Source organism: Aulonocara sp. 'chitande type north' Nkhata Bay, linkage group LG8 (assembly GCF_057382095.1).
Source record: "Aulonocara sp. 'chitande type north' Nkhata Bay isolate Kocher_YH1m ecotype deep benthic linkage group LG8, A_spYH_male_GT1.1, whole genome shotgun sequence".
In the NCBI taxonomy this organism is placed as follows: domain Eukaryota; kingdom Metazoa; phylum Chordata; class Actinopteri; order Cichliformes; family Cichlidae; genus Aulonocara; species Aulonocara sp. 'chitande type north' Nkhata Bay.
The window spans coordinates 5,028,894-5,041,861 of NC_141351.1; the positions used below are offsets into that span (position 1 = coordinate 5,028,894).

Consider the following 12,968-nt stretch of genomic DNA (forward strand, 5'->3'; position numbering starts at 1 on the left):
AATGTTAAATGTTAAATCTAAATGTTATATATAAATCTAAATGTTAAATGTAAATATTATATATAAATGTAAATGTTAAATCTAAATGTTATATATAAATCTAAATGTTAAATGTTAAATCTAAATGTTATATATAAATCTAAATGTTAAATGTTAAATCTAAATGTTATATATAAATCTAAATGTTAAATGTTAAATCTAAATGTTATATATAAATCTAAATGTTAAATCTAAATGTTATATATAAATCTAAATGTTAAATGTTAAATCTAAATGTTACGGGAAACTAAATATTTAGCTAATATGCAAATTTATTGTACGGGTCAACGGAAATACCAAAATAAAAGCTTCAAGAAAACCTCCCGCGCTAAAGTGTGCCGGTCGCGGTCAGGTTCTGTGTTTGCGCTCCTCTTACGGTCACTTTTGACTGCCATGAGCTGCTTCGACTATTCCCTACCAGCATGTCCAGCGATTTAGCTGAAAACATTGGAAGAGCCGTTTTGTCGGCCATCCAACGATTCAGCGGTAATGCACCCTCGACCTCACAAACGCCGCAGCACTTGGTAAGTTTATTGTATAGCATTTTGGACGGGTTGATAGCAGTGTTAGCAAAACTAGCAAAGCTAAATTACTTAGCTAGTCCTCAATTATTTCATTTGGTAGGCAGCAGACAGAGATCGAACATCATACAACTCTATTTATTTATTTGGTAGGTAGGTAACAGTCGTTCTTGATGTAAATGTTTCCTTAGGAATCCAGCAATGCACCTGGACCAAGTAGACCTGCCGTCTCCACTGGGATACCATACTGCTCGGTAGGCCTTCTTACACATATCATTTAGCTGACTAATTTTTGTTTTTTCTTTGGTGTAATATGTCACCTTAAATTAAATCCTGTCAAAGTAATGATTCTGATTCTACATACATTTCATCTTCTTAGGGGTCCATCACTAGCAGTGTCACATCACCACCAACAACATTCACAAGTTTTACGTCATATTTTATTACTGTTTTTGCTGTGAAGTGTCTTTTGATTGCTCACTTTCATATTTTAAAACTATTGATAAAATATTACTCTAGCTAATCTGTCACAGTACAATTGCCTCAAATTACCCATCTTTTGTTATAGAATTGTGCTCATTGAGATTTTCTGTGCCGTGTTCTAGGATGGTTACCAAGGAAGGCTTCAGATTTCCAAAGAGGAATTGGAAAATGTTCTTTCCCTGAAAACATCTTTTACTGAAGCTGCATCTATCCTTTCCATCTCCAGGCCCACTCTGTATAAGTTACTGCAAGACTATAATATCTCAGAGTCAAAATTCAATGTAATCAGTGACCATGAGTTAGATCAGATAGTGTCCCAAATAAAAACTGAACATCCAAATGTTGGAGAAGTGATGCTGATGGGTCATCTGCGTTCCAAAAACATAGTGGTTCAAAGATGGCGCGTAAGAAAGTCACTGCGGAGGGTGGACTCGGCTGGTGTTCTATCCAGGAGAAGAACTGCAGTTGCTCGGCGAGTATATTCTGTGCCTCATCCAAATTTCATATGGCACATAGATGGAAATCACAAACTGATTCGTTGGAAGTTTGTTGTTCATGGTGCAATAGATGGATACAGCAGGATGTTGATGTTTCTTCAGTGCTCCAGCAATAATCGAGCTGAGACTGTGAAAGCCCTCTTTACTGCAGCTGTTGGACAATTTGGCAGACCCCTGCATATCAGGACTGATCACGGAGGAGAGAATGCTCAGATTTGGGAGGACATGCGAGCAAGCAGGGGTGAAAGCTCTGTCTTAATGGGAAGTTCTGTGCACAACCAGAGGATTGAGCGTTTCAACCGAGACTTAAACAACAACTGTAGCCGCATTTATGCACCTATATTTTATGAATTGGAATCACTTGGTATCCTAGACTTAGAAAATGCAACAGACCTATTTTGCCTTCATTATGTGTTTCTACCACGAATCAACCGCACTTTGACGGAATTCAAAGCTGGATATAACAATCACTCTGTTTCCACTGAAGGTAATAGAACTCCCATCCAGCTTTTTGCCTGCGGAACTCATGTGTCTCATCGTCACAACCCAGAACTTTCTACAGCAGAGGTCTCCATACCCTCCTTGTCAAACTCTGAAAGTAGGTTTGTCCCATTAAATGACAGCGATTTACAAGAGCTATATACAAGCATTCACCCTTTTGAAGAAGACAACAATAATGGTAAAACATTGTTTCAACGAACACAGCAGTATATTTTTAACAAACTTGTAAATGTGTGACCTCAACCACAGGATACCAGTGATGTTCTAAAGAGTGATGACACTTAATATTCTTAAATGCTGTACAGCAAATGCAGTTTTTGTACTACTGCAGAAGCCCCTCCCCTCTAGCAGTGATGCCTCCTGCCACATAAGGACTCAGAGTTAATGACTGACAGTGACTCATAGGCTATTCAGAAGGCTACAACCACTTTTAGTTTATGGGTAAAACCAGTTATTCAGATTGAAGTAAAGATCAAATTCACACTGTAATACAGTATAACAGTGAAAATTATCAACACGGAACAGTCAGTCTTTAAATCAATTCACAAGATTATCTACAGTATTGTTTTAATCATTGTAAAGTTGCAATAGTCTTAATAAATGTTGCTGTTAGATGTCTAAGTAATCCTGGCTTGTTCTACAAAGCATGTTTAGTATACTCTGTGCATAAACTGTTTTGAAGTGTCCTTGTTTAAAAAATAAAAGCTTAATAAAATTATTGTATTACACCAGTGACTTTATTGATTTGTCGTTGAAAATACAGAGTTAGCATTTTTATAAATCTATTGAAGCTTTGAAAATTATTACATTTCAACATTAAATGCAGTCAGAATTTATTTCAACTATCTTGTATGAAGCAAAGTTACTTGAAACTACAATTAATGAACAGGATTAGAGTTAACAAACCCACCATTTTAATTTCACTTTTTTTGGAACATGTTTAGATGGTGCTGAATAAAGCTCCATTCATGAGTGCTACTAAGAAGCAGTAATGAAAAGCATCATCATCAGCCATTGTTGTTTCATTCACAAAAAGCTGAAGCTCATTTGCACATGTGTGTGCAATCGGGAGATGTTTGCTTTCATCGTGAATGAATGTTATTTTAGGAGCTGGTTGAAAACCTATGGCTGGAACCTTGCTGCTCCCGGTGGCAAAAGCCAAGATGTGACCAGGCCTCAAAGCCTTCACAAATGCCTCTTCATCCTTGGTAAGAGTCCTTTCTCCAAGTGAGTCTCTCAGCTCTTCATCTAAAAACAAAGAAAAACCACCGTTAACCTGGGGACACTAAAATAGTTAAAGCTTGAGCTAACAACTAAATCATGGCTAATGTTTTTATAAAAAATACAGAGGTTCTGTCTTTGCCTTGCTTGTCAGTTGTAAGCTATCATACATCTTTATTCCTGTTTTGTGTGCGCGCATGTGACATAAAAAGACAAAGTTTTACTTTAGTGTCCCGAATTGTTTCATGGCCAGACTACATTATGTGAATTTCTGCTTACTTTCGACACACTGGAGAAATTCCCGAAATTTGACCACCATCAGCTCCTCTCTAACTCTTCTGTTGCTCCCAAGGACAGAATAGCTTGGCCTGAGAACCCCAGCAATTAAACTGGCTGTCAGATCTTTGTCCTCCCCCGATAGGTCAAGCAGAACACGCAAACTGGGGTTCTCTCTCAGGAGTGATAAAATCTAGACAGAAAAGTTTAAATAATGGTTAAATTCCAGTTTTAAATATAAAAAGTAGCTCACTCTAAATGATTATAAAATAATGACCAATTGATACAGAAAAAATATAACTCTCACTCCATAGTAGGACAAGCCATCAGTTAGTTGATCGAAACAGCTTTGCCGTTGCAGAACTGCAAGGTATAGAGCTGCATTTTTCACAAACAGATCTTTATTGGCCATGGTGACTGTGAGTGGAAGACCTTCAACTTGATATCGCCATGAGTCGCAGCAGCTGACTGCTTCCTCCAAATCATGTTGAGTTGTTGCATTTACAACCTAAATATTTAAGAAAAACACTTTAAATGTTTGTTTTTTACCAGTGTACACAAATACTGCAGATGGTTCATTTTAATTGGACTCGAAACGTTTTTGTTTTGGTTTATTTGGCTGTATTTCACCAATATTTTTTTTTTTAACAAAAAGGAAACAAATTGAAAATATAATACATGGAATTGCCTCTAATAACCAAAAGTGTATTTATTATATATTATAAAAGAAGACCAGAAGACTTGTGAATATAGGAAATATTACAATATTCTTGTTATAATATTGCAATTCACCTTTTTCAGATTCTCTCTTAACTCAGGGTCACCTATATCATCCGGTGTTAGGTGTACTTGAAGAATGTCTCCTGACACAATGTAGTCTACTACATGTGGAGAGAGAAAGGCAGGTGCTTCTCCACCTTGCACTATTATCGTGGACAACATCCTGCCAATGGTTCGATATACTCCATTTTGCAAGTGTAGGATGTTAAATTTCAGTGTGCATCCATTTGGTGTAGCTGAAAAATAACACACAAAAAAGTATATTCTGTACAGACCCCAAACTGATATCTTGAGATTGACAGACAAAAATGTATTACTTTTTTTTTTTTTTTTTACTGTTTCAGACACACAGAACATAACAGATTTATTATCTGTAGTCATTTATTAACTTGTTAATGTTCTGTCAAACAATGTTCAGATCAGGTGGTTGTTGCGTTTGTAACATTATAAAAACGAGTGTCGTCAACAAGCCTTTAGGCCTTGAGTAAGTAAGTAAGTTAGTTAGTTTGACTGTGAAATCCTATTACCTTCAAAAGCACCACTGTCCTGAAAGATGGCCTTCACCAGTAAACGGAAAAACTCCCGCCTTGGCCCCCCAAGGTCAGCAGCATCTTCCTCTGTATCATGTTCATCGCTTGCAAATGTGACATAAAGCATCTCACAGCTTTCTGCAAACTTGGGTCTCTTGAACTGACGCAAAGCAGTCGACCACACATTGGCTCGACTGATATGGAGTTGTCTTGTTCCTGGTGTAATGACTTTCTCACTATGAGCTCTAAGAAGACCTTCAATTTCTTCTTTGCTGAGCTTCTTAAAAGACCTATATAAAAAAGGGACAATGACAAACAGATCTTGGGGAAAAATGGAAATTTGCTGTACATTTGACTCAAGTGCACTGAGTTACAACATATAATTATGTTGTGACAGTCCATATTAAATTAGTCAGAAATGAGCAATTACCTTTGTAATTGTGTAACTGCAAAAAAATGATGCAAGTAAAGATGCAAATAAAATATTCAATTATCAAAGGTTACTTTCAAATCTTACCTTGAAATATGAACTTCACTCTGTCTATCAGACTCTTCTAGGAGGCTACGCTGAATTGCCTCTTCAAGAGCTTCATCTTCCTCCAGAAAAATAGGGCTAAGTAGATAAGAGATATTAGAAATCATAAAACATGTCAGCCTTGAAGAATTTCTCACACTACATCATTAAAAAAAAAAAAAAATTAAATGTAAATCCTAAAGTTGCAGTCATTCAGCAAAAAAACCCCAAACATGCAAATTGGAAACTTGCATCAAAACAATATCCTAAACAACATCTAAAATGAAGGATTTCTTTAACCCCTAGACAACAGCTTACACAAATTCTGCCACATTATATGGAAACATCTGCTGTCCCTCTGCCTGTCCCTCATTTTCACTCTCTTGAATGCAGCTCTCTGTTTCCTGATGCTTGGCCTCACTTTCACCTGGTGTTGTAGACAACGCATGATGCACTGAACAAAGGAAAGAAGGTCAGCATGACTTGCTTCATAATGTTAACAGCCTTTATATATCCTTATATTAGTTTAAGTGAAAGTTGGGCACATATTCCTCCTTGGCTGCAATCACCTGTGACAATTTGTAAACATTAAAAAGGTAAATGGCCTGTATTTGTATAGCACTTTTACTAGTCCCCCCTAAGGACCCCAAAGCGCTTTACACACCCAGTCATCCACCCATTCACACACTGGTGAAGGCAAGCTACAGTTGTAGCCACAGCTGCCCTGCGGCAGACTGACAGAGGCGAGGCTGCCATATCGCGCCATCGGCCCTTCTGGCCAACACCAGTAGGCGGTAGGTGAAGTGTCTTGCCCAAGGACACAACGACCGAGACTGTCCGAGCCGGGGTTCGAACCGGCAACCTTCCGATTACAAGGCAAACTCCCAACTCTTGAGCCACGATCGCCCCAATCGGACAAATTAACGATGCTCTCATCAAACAAACCCCCCAGGAATTATTACGCACTGCAGTAACAAAATCTAACTGGTCATCGAGCTTAGAACCTCACTAGGTTTTCATTCACATCACATACCTCGTCTTCTCCGGCAGACTGGACTTTCAAAGTCACTATCAGACAGCTCTTCTGGTTCCTCCTGAGGGAAAAGAAAGCATGTTCTACATAAAATCAAATACAGTTGCACCAAATCACTGGTAACACAGAGGCACATGGCTGCACTAAAAACTGTTTACACCTGCTGAAACTGCAATATTAATTAATACAATTAATAAAATTATGTTAAGGGAACAGACTCACTTTTTAGACAATAAATATTTCTGCACTGCAATATAAAATGTTTACCTGTGCAGGTTTTTGTATCCCTGCCATTATATAGAGGCAGGTGGTGGAACAAATCAAGCCAACTTCTTGGCCACCCCAAAGAAAACTGCTAGAAACATTTGGTTTCATTAGTCGTTTACATCCTCTAATTGTACTCAAATACTCAAAAGGGAATGTCTGGCCAGTTGACAGTGCAAATGTTCTTCTGAAGATTGCTGCTATTTCTTCTCTAAGTTGTGCTTCAGACCAGTCAGATGTAAAGGAGATCTTCCCAATAAGGCCATCTTGTGCTAGTTTTGCTCGTGAATCTCCTCTCGGTATGAGAAACGTTGATGCTGAAGACAAGGGCAAGCACACAACATCTTTTGTATAGTGTTTGCAGGTCTTGTTTTTTCTCACAAAATGTGAGCGCGTAGCATGAGCTTGAGGAACTGATGGAAGAGGAACCTGAAATGAATTCAAACACAGATACAGATAGACACCTATGCATTACAATACATCCGTAAGGTTTCTGTTATCTGTTCATTAAAAACAAACAAACAAACTGTAGACTCAGACCATCTTACTATTGTCTACCCATTACACAGAAAACTGAACCTTTTGTATCTTGTAGATTAGCATTTGGTGATTGTTGGTCAAGTTGGTGATTCAGTTCCCAGGTGCTCTAATCTAGAGCTCCCAATGAGTTTATCCGTCTATGACTGTGTGCGAATGTTGGACAGAAAAAGTGCTTGTATTAATCTGTGCATGTGAATGGGTAAATGAGATCTGTTGTATAAAGTGCTTTGAGCACTCAATTAGAGTAGCAAAGGCCTGCAATTAGGTCAGTGTGTATTTGGACCCTAACAAGTTTTATTTTGTTGCCCGTTTACTGAAACATATTCCAATCAAAATTATATCATGGACATGATGTGCAGACTAAGCTTTAATTTAGGGTATCCATATTAAAATGATGATGTCATTACCAATTAAGCAGATAAAAGGCCTGGAATTGATTTGAGACGTAGTGTTTGCATTTTGAAAATTTTACTGTGAACAGACAACATGCGGTCAAAGAGAACATAACAGAAAAAAGAAAATTAAGAAATTAATACAGCCACTACAGTGACCATCAAAACGATGAAAAATATTGACGTAAAATTTATTTTGCGACACCACAGAACAAATGATAGCGTATAATATGAAATGATAGATGTTTTCATATCGTCATATCGAACAGCCCTAATACAGAGGGTTCACTGCAAGGTGCAAGCCACTCATAAGCCTCAAGAATAGAAAGGCTAGAATGGACTTAACAAAAAAAAAAAAAAAAAAAAACATCTAGTAAAAGCCAGCTAAATTTTGGAAAAACATTCTTTGGACAGATAAAACCAAGATCAACCTCTACCAGAATGATGGCAAGAAAAAAGTATGGAGAAGGGTGGAACGACTCATGATCCAAAGCATACCACATCATCTGTAAAACATGGCAGAGGCAGTGTGATGGTTTGGGCGTGCATGGCTGCCAGTGGCACTGGTAGTGTTTACTGAATATGTGACACAGGACTGAAGCAGCTGAATGTGTTCAGAGACATACTTGTCTGCTTAAGTCCAGCTAAAAGTAGTCACATTGATTGGGCAGCATTTAATAATAAAGATGGAAGATGACCCAAAACATACAGTCCAAGCACCCCATGACTTTAATAAAGTAAAGAAATAGAATATTCTTGAATGGCCAAGTCAGTCACTGGATTTTAACCCAATTGAGCATACATTTCAGTTGTTGAAGACTAAATTTAGGACAGAAAGGCCCACAAACAAACAGCAACTGAAAGCCAATGCAGTAAAGGCCTGGCAGAGCCTTAGTAAGGAGGAATGCCAGCATCTGGTGGTGTCCATGACTTCAAGACTTCAGGTTGTCATTGCCAACAAAGGGTTTTGAATAAAGTAATAGAAATTATCATTTTATTTTCAGTTATTTAATTTGTCTAATTACTTTAGAGCCTCTGAAATGATAGGATTGTGTTTACAAATTAATTTTTCCCTCTCACATTTTTATGCATTCATTTAGTCCAACCCACTGAATTAAAACTTAAAGTCTGCACTTCAACTGCATTGGAGTAGTTTCATTTTTAATTCATTCTGGTAATGTACAGAAGCAACATTAGAAAATGTGTCTGTATCCAACTACTTATGAACCTGACTGTATATCAAAACCAGTCAGCTAAGATAAGATAACATACCTTTATTAGTCCCACAAGGGGAAATTTCATGATAAATGAATTAAATGATATGTGTAAGAAGGCCTACCGAGCAGTATGGTATCCCAGTGGAGACGGCAGGTCTACTTGGTCCAGGTGCATTGCTGGATTCCTAAGGAAACATTTACATCAAGAACGACTATTACCTACCTACCAAATAAATAAATAGAGTTGTATGATGTTCGATCTCTGTCTGCTGCCTACCAAATGAAATAATTGAGGACTAGCTAAGTAATTTAGCTTTGCTAGTTTTGCTAACACTGCTATCAACCCGTCCAAAATGCTATACAATAAACTTACCAAGTGCTGCGGCGTTTGTGAGGTCGAGGGTGCATTACCGCTGAATCGTTGGATGGCCGACAAAACGGCTCTTCCAATGTTTTCAGCTAAATCGCTGGACATGCTGGTAGGGAATAGTCGAAGCAGCTCATGGCAGTCAAAAGTGACCGTAAGAGGAGCGCAAACACAGAACCTGACCGCGACCGGCACACTTTAGCGCGGGAGGTTTTCTTGAAGCTTTTATTTTGGTATTTCCGTTGACCCGTACAATAAATTTGCATATTAGCTAAATATTTAGTTTCCCGTAACATTTAGATTTAACATTTAACATTTAGATTTATATATAACATTTAGATTTAACATTTAACATTTAGATTTATATATAACATTTAGATTTAACATTTAACATTTAGATTTATATATAACATTTAGATTTAACATTTAACATTTAGATTTATATATAACATTTAGATTTAACATTTAACATTTAGATTTATATATAATATTTAGATTTAACATTTAGATTTATATATAATATTTAGATTTAACATTTAACATTTAGATTTATATATAACATTTAGATTTAACATTTAACATTTAGATTTATATATAATATTTACATTTAACATTTAACATTTACATTTAAATATAATATTTACATTTAACATTTAGCATTTAGATTTAACATTTAACATTTAGATTTAACATTTAGCATTTAGATTTAACATTTAAAATCCTGTTTTAAATATGAAAAGTTACAAATATTTTACTAAATGTTGTAAAAAATGACTCGAAAAAACATGTTTTTGTAAGATTTAGAGCTAAATGTGGAAAAATGTTGCTGTTAATTTCGGCATGTTTCAGTTTACAAACGGCGCCCCATATTCCACTGCCTGTTTTTCCATCCAGTTATGCTGTTATCATTGGCATTGTGCTCTGAATCAAGTTTATTATAGTTAACTAAAACTAAGCTAAAAGCTGATTGAGGATTGTCACCTGGAGAACAGTCCAGACAGCAGTGGTTTGTGTACTTCTTCAAGCGGTATTTATAATTTACTCAATTCAAAAATAAAAATAATTTGAGATAATGGATTTCTAATTTCGATGCATTACAAGCCATTAACATGCTGCATATGACCAAACTGGCATTGCATTTTGCCTCCGTTTTCTCTCCTCAAACATATGGTGACTTCCTGAAATGACACTCAGTAATCGCGCTTTTTGAACCCATGTAGGAAGAGTCACTTATTTTCTCTGTTACACGGCTATGGGCGATCGTGGCTCAAGAGTTGGCAGTTCGTCTTGTAATCAGAAGGTTGCCGGTTCCACCCCCGGCTCGGACAGTCTCGGTTGTTGTGTCCTTGGGCAAGACACTTCACCTAACGCCTACTAGTGATAGGCAGAGGGGCCGATGGCGCGATATGGCAGCCTCGCTTCTGTCAGTCTGCCCCAGGGCAGCTGTGGCTACAACTGGAATTGTAAAGCAGTCTCGAAAAGCGCTATATAAATGCAATCCATTATTATTATTATTATTATTATTATTATGTAATAGAAAAAAATGTGAAATTTGCTGTTGATTAATTTGTTAATTAAATAATTTGTTTTCATGTTTCCTTTTTAAATATTCACCATCTCCTGGATGGTGTTTCACATACTTTACTGAGCACACCTGGAACCACCAGCAGTAAGTGTGTGTTTGACAATCATGTCAGCTGCTCTTAGAGAAACACGGATAAATAAGTTTCTTTGTATTCTGGTAACATTTATTTTCTCAAAAAGTACAGATTCATCTTCAACACACAGCTGGACACAATGCATTCTCACTGAACTGAGTTTTGTATTTAATATTCTGTAAAGCATCTAGAGCAGTGAAGCTACCATGATATCTAACCAGATTCTTAATCTGGATGGCATTACCTTGGCCTCCAGTAATGCTGTGAGGAACCTTGGAGTCGTTTTTGACCAGGACATGTCCTTCAACGCACATATTAAACAAATATGTAAGACTGCTTTCTTCCATTTGCGCAACATCTCTAAAATTAGAAATATCCTGTCTCAGAGTGACACTGAAAAACTAGTTCATGCATTTATTACTTCCAGGCTGGACTACTGTAATTCATTATTATCAGGATGTCCAAAAAACTCACTGAAAAGCCTTCAGCTAATCCAAAATGCTGCAGCAAGAGTACTGACAGGGACTAGAAAGAGAGAGCATATTTATCCTGTTTTGGCTTCCTGTTAAATCCAGAATTGAATTCAAAATCCTGCTCCTCACATTCAAGGTCTTAAATAATCAGGCCCCATCATATCTTAATGACCTTGTAGTACCATATCACCCTATTAGAGCACTTCGCTCTCGCTCTGCAGGCTTACTTGTTGTTCCTAGAGTATTTAAAAGTAGAATGGGAGGGAGAGCCTTCAGTTTTCAGGCCCCTCTTCTGTGGAACCAGCTTCCAGTTTGGATTCGGGAGACAGACACTATCTCTACTTTTAAGATTAGGCTTAAAACTTTACTTTTTGCTAAAGCATATAGTTAGGGCTGGACCAGGTGACCCTGAATCCTCCCTTAGTTATGCTGCAATCCGGTTGTTCAGTGATGACGCGACGAATCCTACTTCCGGGTCTAAAGTAGTCTGCGTTTGTGTTGTTAACATGTTTAATGTTATGTATTTTCTTCTATTTGATCTCAAAAAGCTCCTAAAACAGTCAGTGATCACTGTTGACCTCCCTCGTCTTTTATTACCGCTAATCATTTATTTAAGCTCAGTTTTTAAAACCTTAGGATGTAACTACAGCCCAGCCTATGCAGCAGTATATGAATGACTAACCTCGTATTGTGGATGGATTATCTCAGTTGTTCTCCTGGCTGAAGTTTGGTCCTTTTACAGCATCCTGCCATGCGATTACATTTGTTCCTGACCACCGAGAACACTCACGGTAACTTTTATCGAGTGGAAAAAAGGTTAGCTTGTTTATATTAAGCTAACATAGCTGTGTCGCTAGCGGTCACGTAGCACATCATTATATACCAGCTAGCCCAACTTCAGTAACCCTACAAACGTCACTGCTGTTTAGTTTTCTGTCTTCATTTATGCTGGAAGTGATAACAGAGCTGTACGTTTTAATTTGTTTCCAAAACCAGTCAGGACATGCTATATTGTATTTAGATAGAAGCTAGCGAGCTAACTCCCTGCTAACTTCTAACTCCGTTAAATGTCATAAATTCCGTTTTCATGGATGCCTGGATGTTAAACTCAATTGTTACACCTGGTAGAGCAGAACGCTGATCATTTTATTAAAGATGAAAGACTTTAGACAGTTTTTCAACTCTCAGTAATGCCATAGTGATCGTTTGATATATGGACCTGCAGTGGAGTTTAGACCCAGACACGGCTAGTGACGTCAGACTGAACAACCGGATAGACGTACGCTGCCGGGGGATTCCCATGATGCATTGAGTTTTTCCTTTCCAGTCACCTTTCTCACTCACTATGTATTAACAGACCTCTCTGCATTGAATCATATCTGTTATTAACCTCTGTCTCTCTTCCACAGCATGTCTTTATCCTGTCTTCCTTCTTTCACCCCAACCGGTCACAGCAGATGGCCCCGCCCCTCCCTGAGCCTGGTTCTGCTGGAGGTTTCTTTCTGTTAAAAGGGAGTTTTTCCTTCCCACTGTCGCCAAAGTGCTTGCTCATAGGGGGTCATATGATTGTTGGGTTTTTCTCTGTATCTATGAAGCGCCTTGAGGCGAGTTTTGTTGTGATTTGGCGCTATATAAATAAAATTGAATTGAATTGAATTGATG

General features: G+C 37.6%; 2 protein-coding genes across 3 annotated transcripts; one reads left to right on the forward strand and one right to left on the reverse strand.

Annotated features, from left to right (window-relative positions):
• The first annotated feature begins 229 nt into the window (after positions 1-229).
• On the forward strand, positions 230-2,750 carry LOC147322890 (uncharacterized). The gene is made up of 3 exons (XM_086302866.1): positions 230-563; positions 752-814; positions 1,166-2,750. The coding sequence occupies exons 1-3, from the start codon at positions 462-464 to the stop codon at positions 2,276-2,278; spliced, it is 1,278 nt and encodes a 425-aa protein (XP_086158992.1). The 5' UTR covers positions 230-461; the 3' UTR covers positions 2,279-2,750.
• Positions 2,751-2,773: 23 nt separating this feature from the next.
• On the reverse strand, positions 2,774-9,584 carry LOC147322891 (uncharacterized). 2 transcript variants are annotated; one of them, XM_086302865.1, is made up of 11 exons: positions 9,182-9,584; positions 8,931-8,993; positions 6,663-7,088; positions 6,396-6,456; positions 5,681-5,816; positions 5,366-5,461; positions 4,846-5,138; positions 4,331-4,554; positions 3,846-4,046; positions 3,542-3,731; positions 2,774-3,283 (listed from the first exon to the last, which is right to left on the reverse strand). In XM_086302865.1, the coding sequence occupies exons 1-11, from the start codon at positions 9,281-9,283 to the stop codon at positions 2,982-2,984; spliced, it is 2,094 nt and encodes a 697-aa protein (XP_086158991.1). In that variant the 5' UTR covers positions 9,284-9,584; the 3' UTR covers positions 2,774-2,981. The 2 variants fall into 2 exon arrangements, with proteins under 2 accessions (XP_086158991.1, XP_086158990.1); XM_086302864.1 differs by having other exon boundaries at positions 2,774-3,289; positions 9,182-9,580.
• Between the last annotated feature and the right edge of the window lie 3,384 nt (positions 9,585-12,968).

Excerpts from the sequence above, each read along its gene's own strand:
- LOC147322890 (XM_086302866.1), top strand. The coding sequence starts at position 462 with ATGTCCAGCGATTTAGCTGAAAACATTGGAAGAGCCGTTTTGTCGGCC. Across the intron at positions 564-751 it reads CACAAACGCCGCAGCACTTG|GAATCCAGCAATGCACCTGG; the intron begins GTAAGTTTATTG and ends ATGTTTCCTTAG. Across the intron at positions 815-1,165 it reads CTGGGATACCATACTGCTCG|GATGGTTACCAAGGAAGGCT; the intron begins GTAGGCCTTCTT and ends GCCGTGTTCTAG.
- LOC147322891 (XM_086302864.1), bottom strand. The coding sequence starts at position 9,283 with ATGTCCAGCGATTTAGCTGAAAACATTGGAAGAGCCGTTTTGTCGGCC. Across the intron at positions 3,732-3,845 it reads ATGGCTTGTCCTACTATGGA|ATTTTATCACTCCTGAGAGA; the intron begins GTGAGAGTTATA and ends TTTTCTGTCTAG. Across the intron at positions 3,290-3,541 it reads ATTTCTCCAGTGTGTCGAAA|ATGAAGAGCTGAGAGACTCA; the intron begins GTAAGCAGAAAT and ends CTTTGTTTTTAG.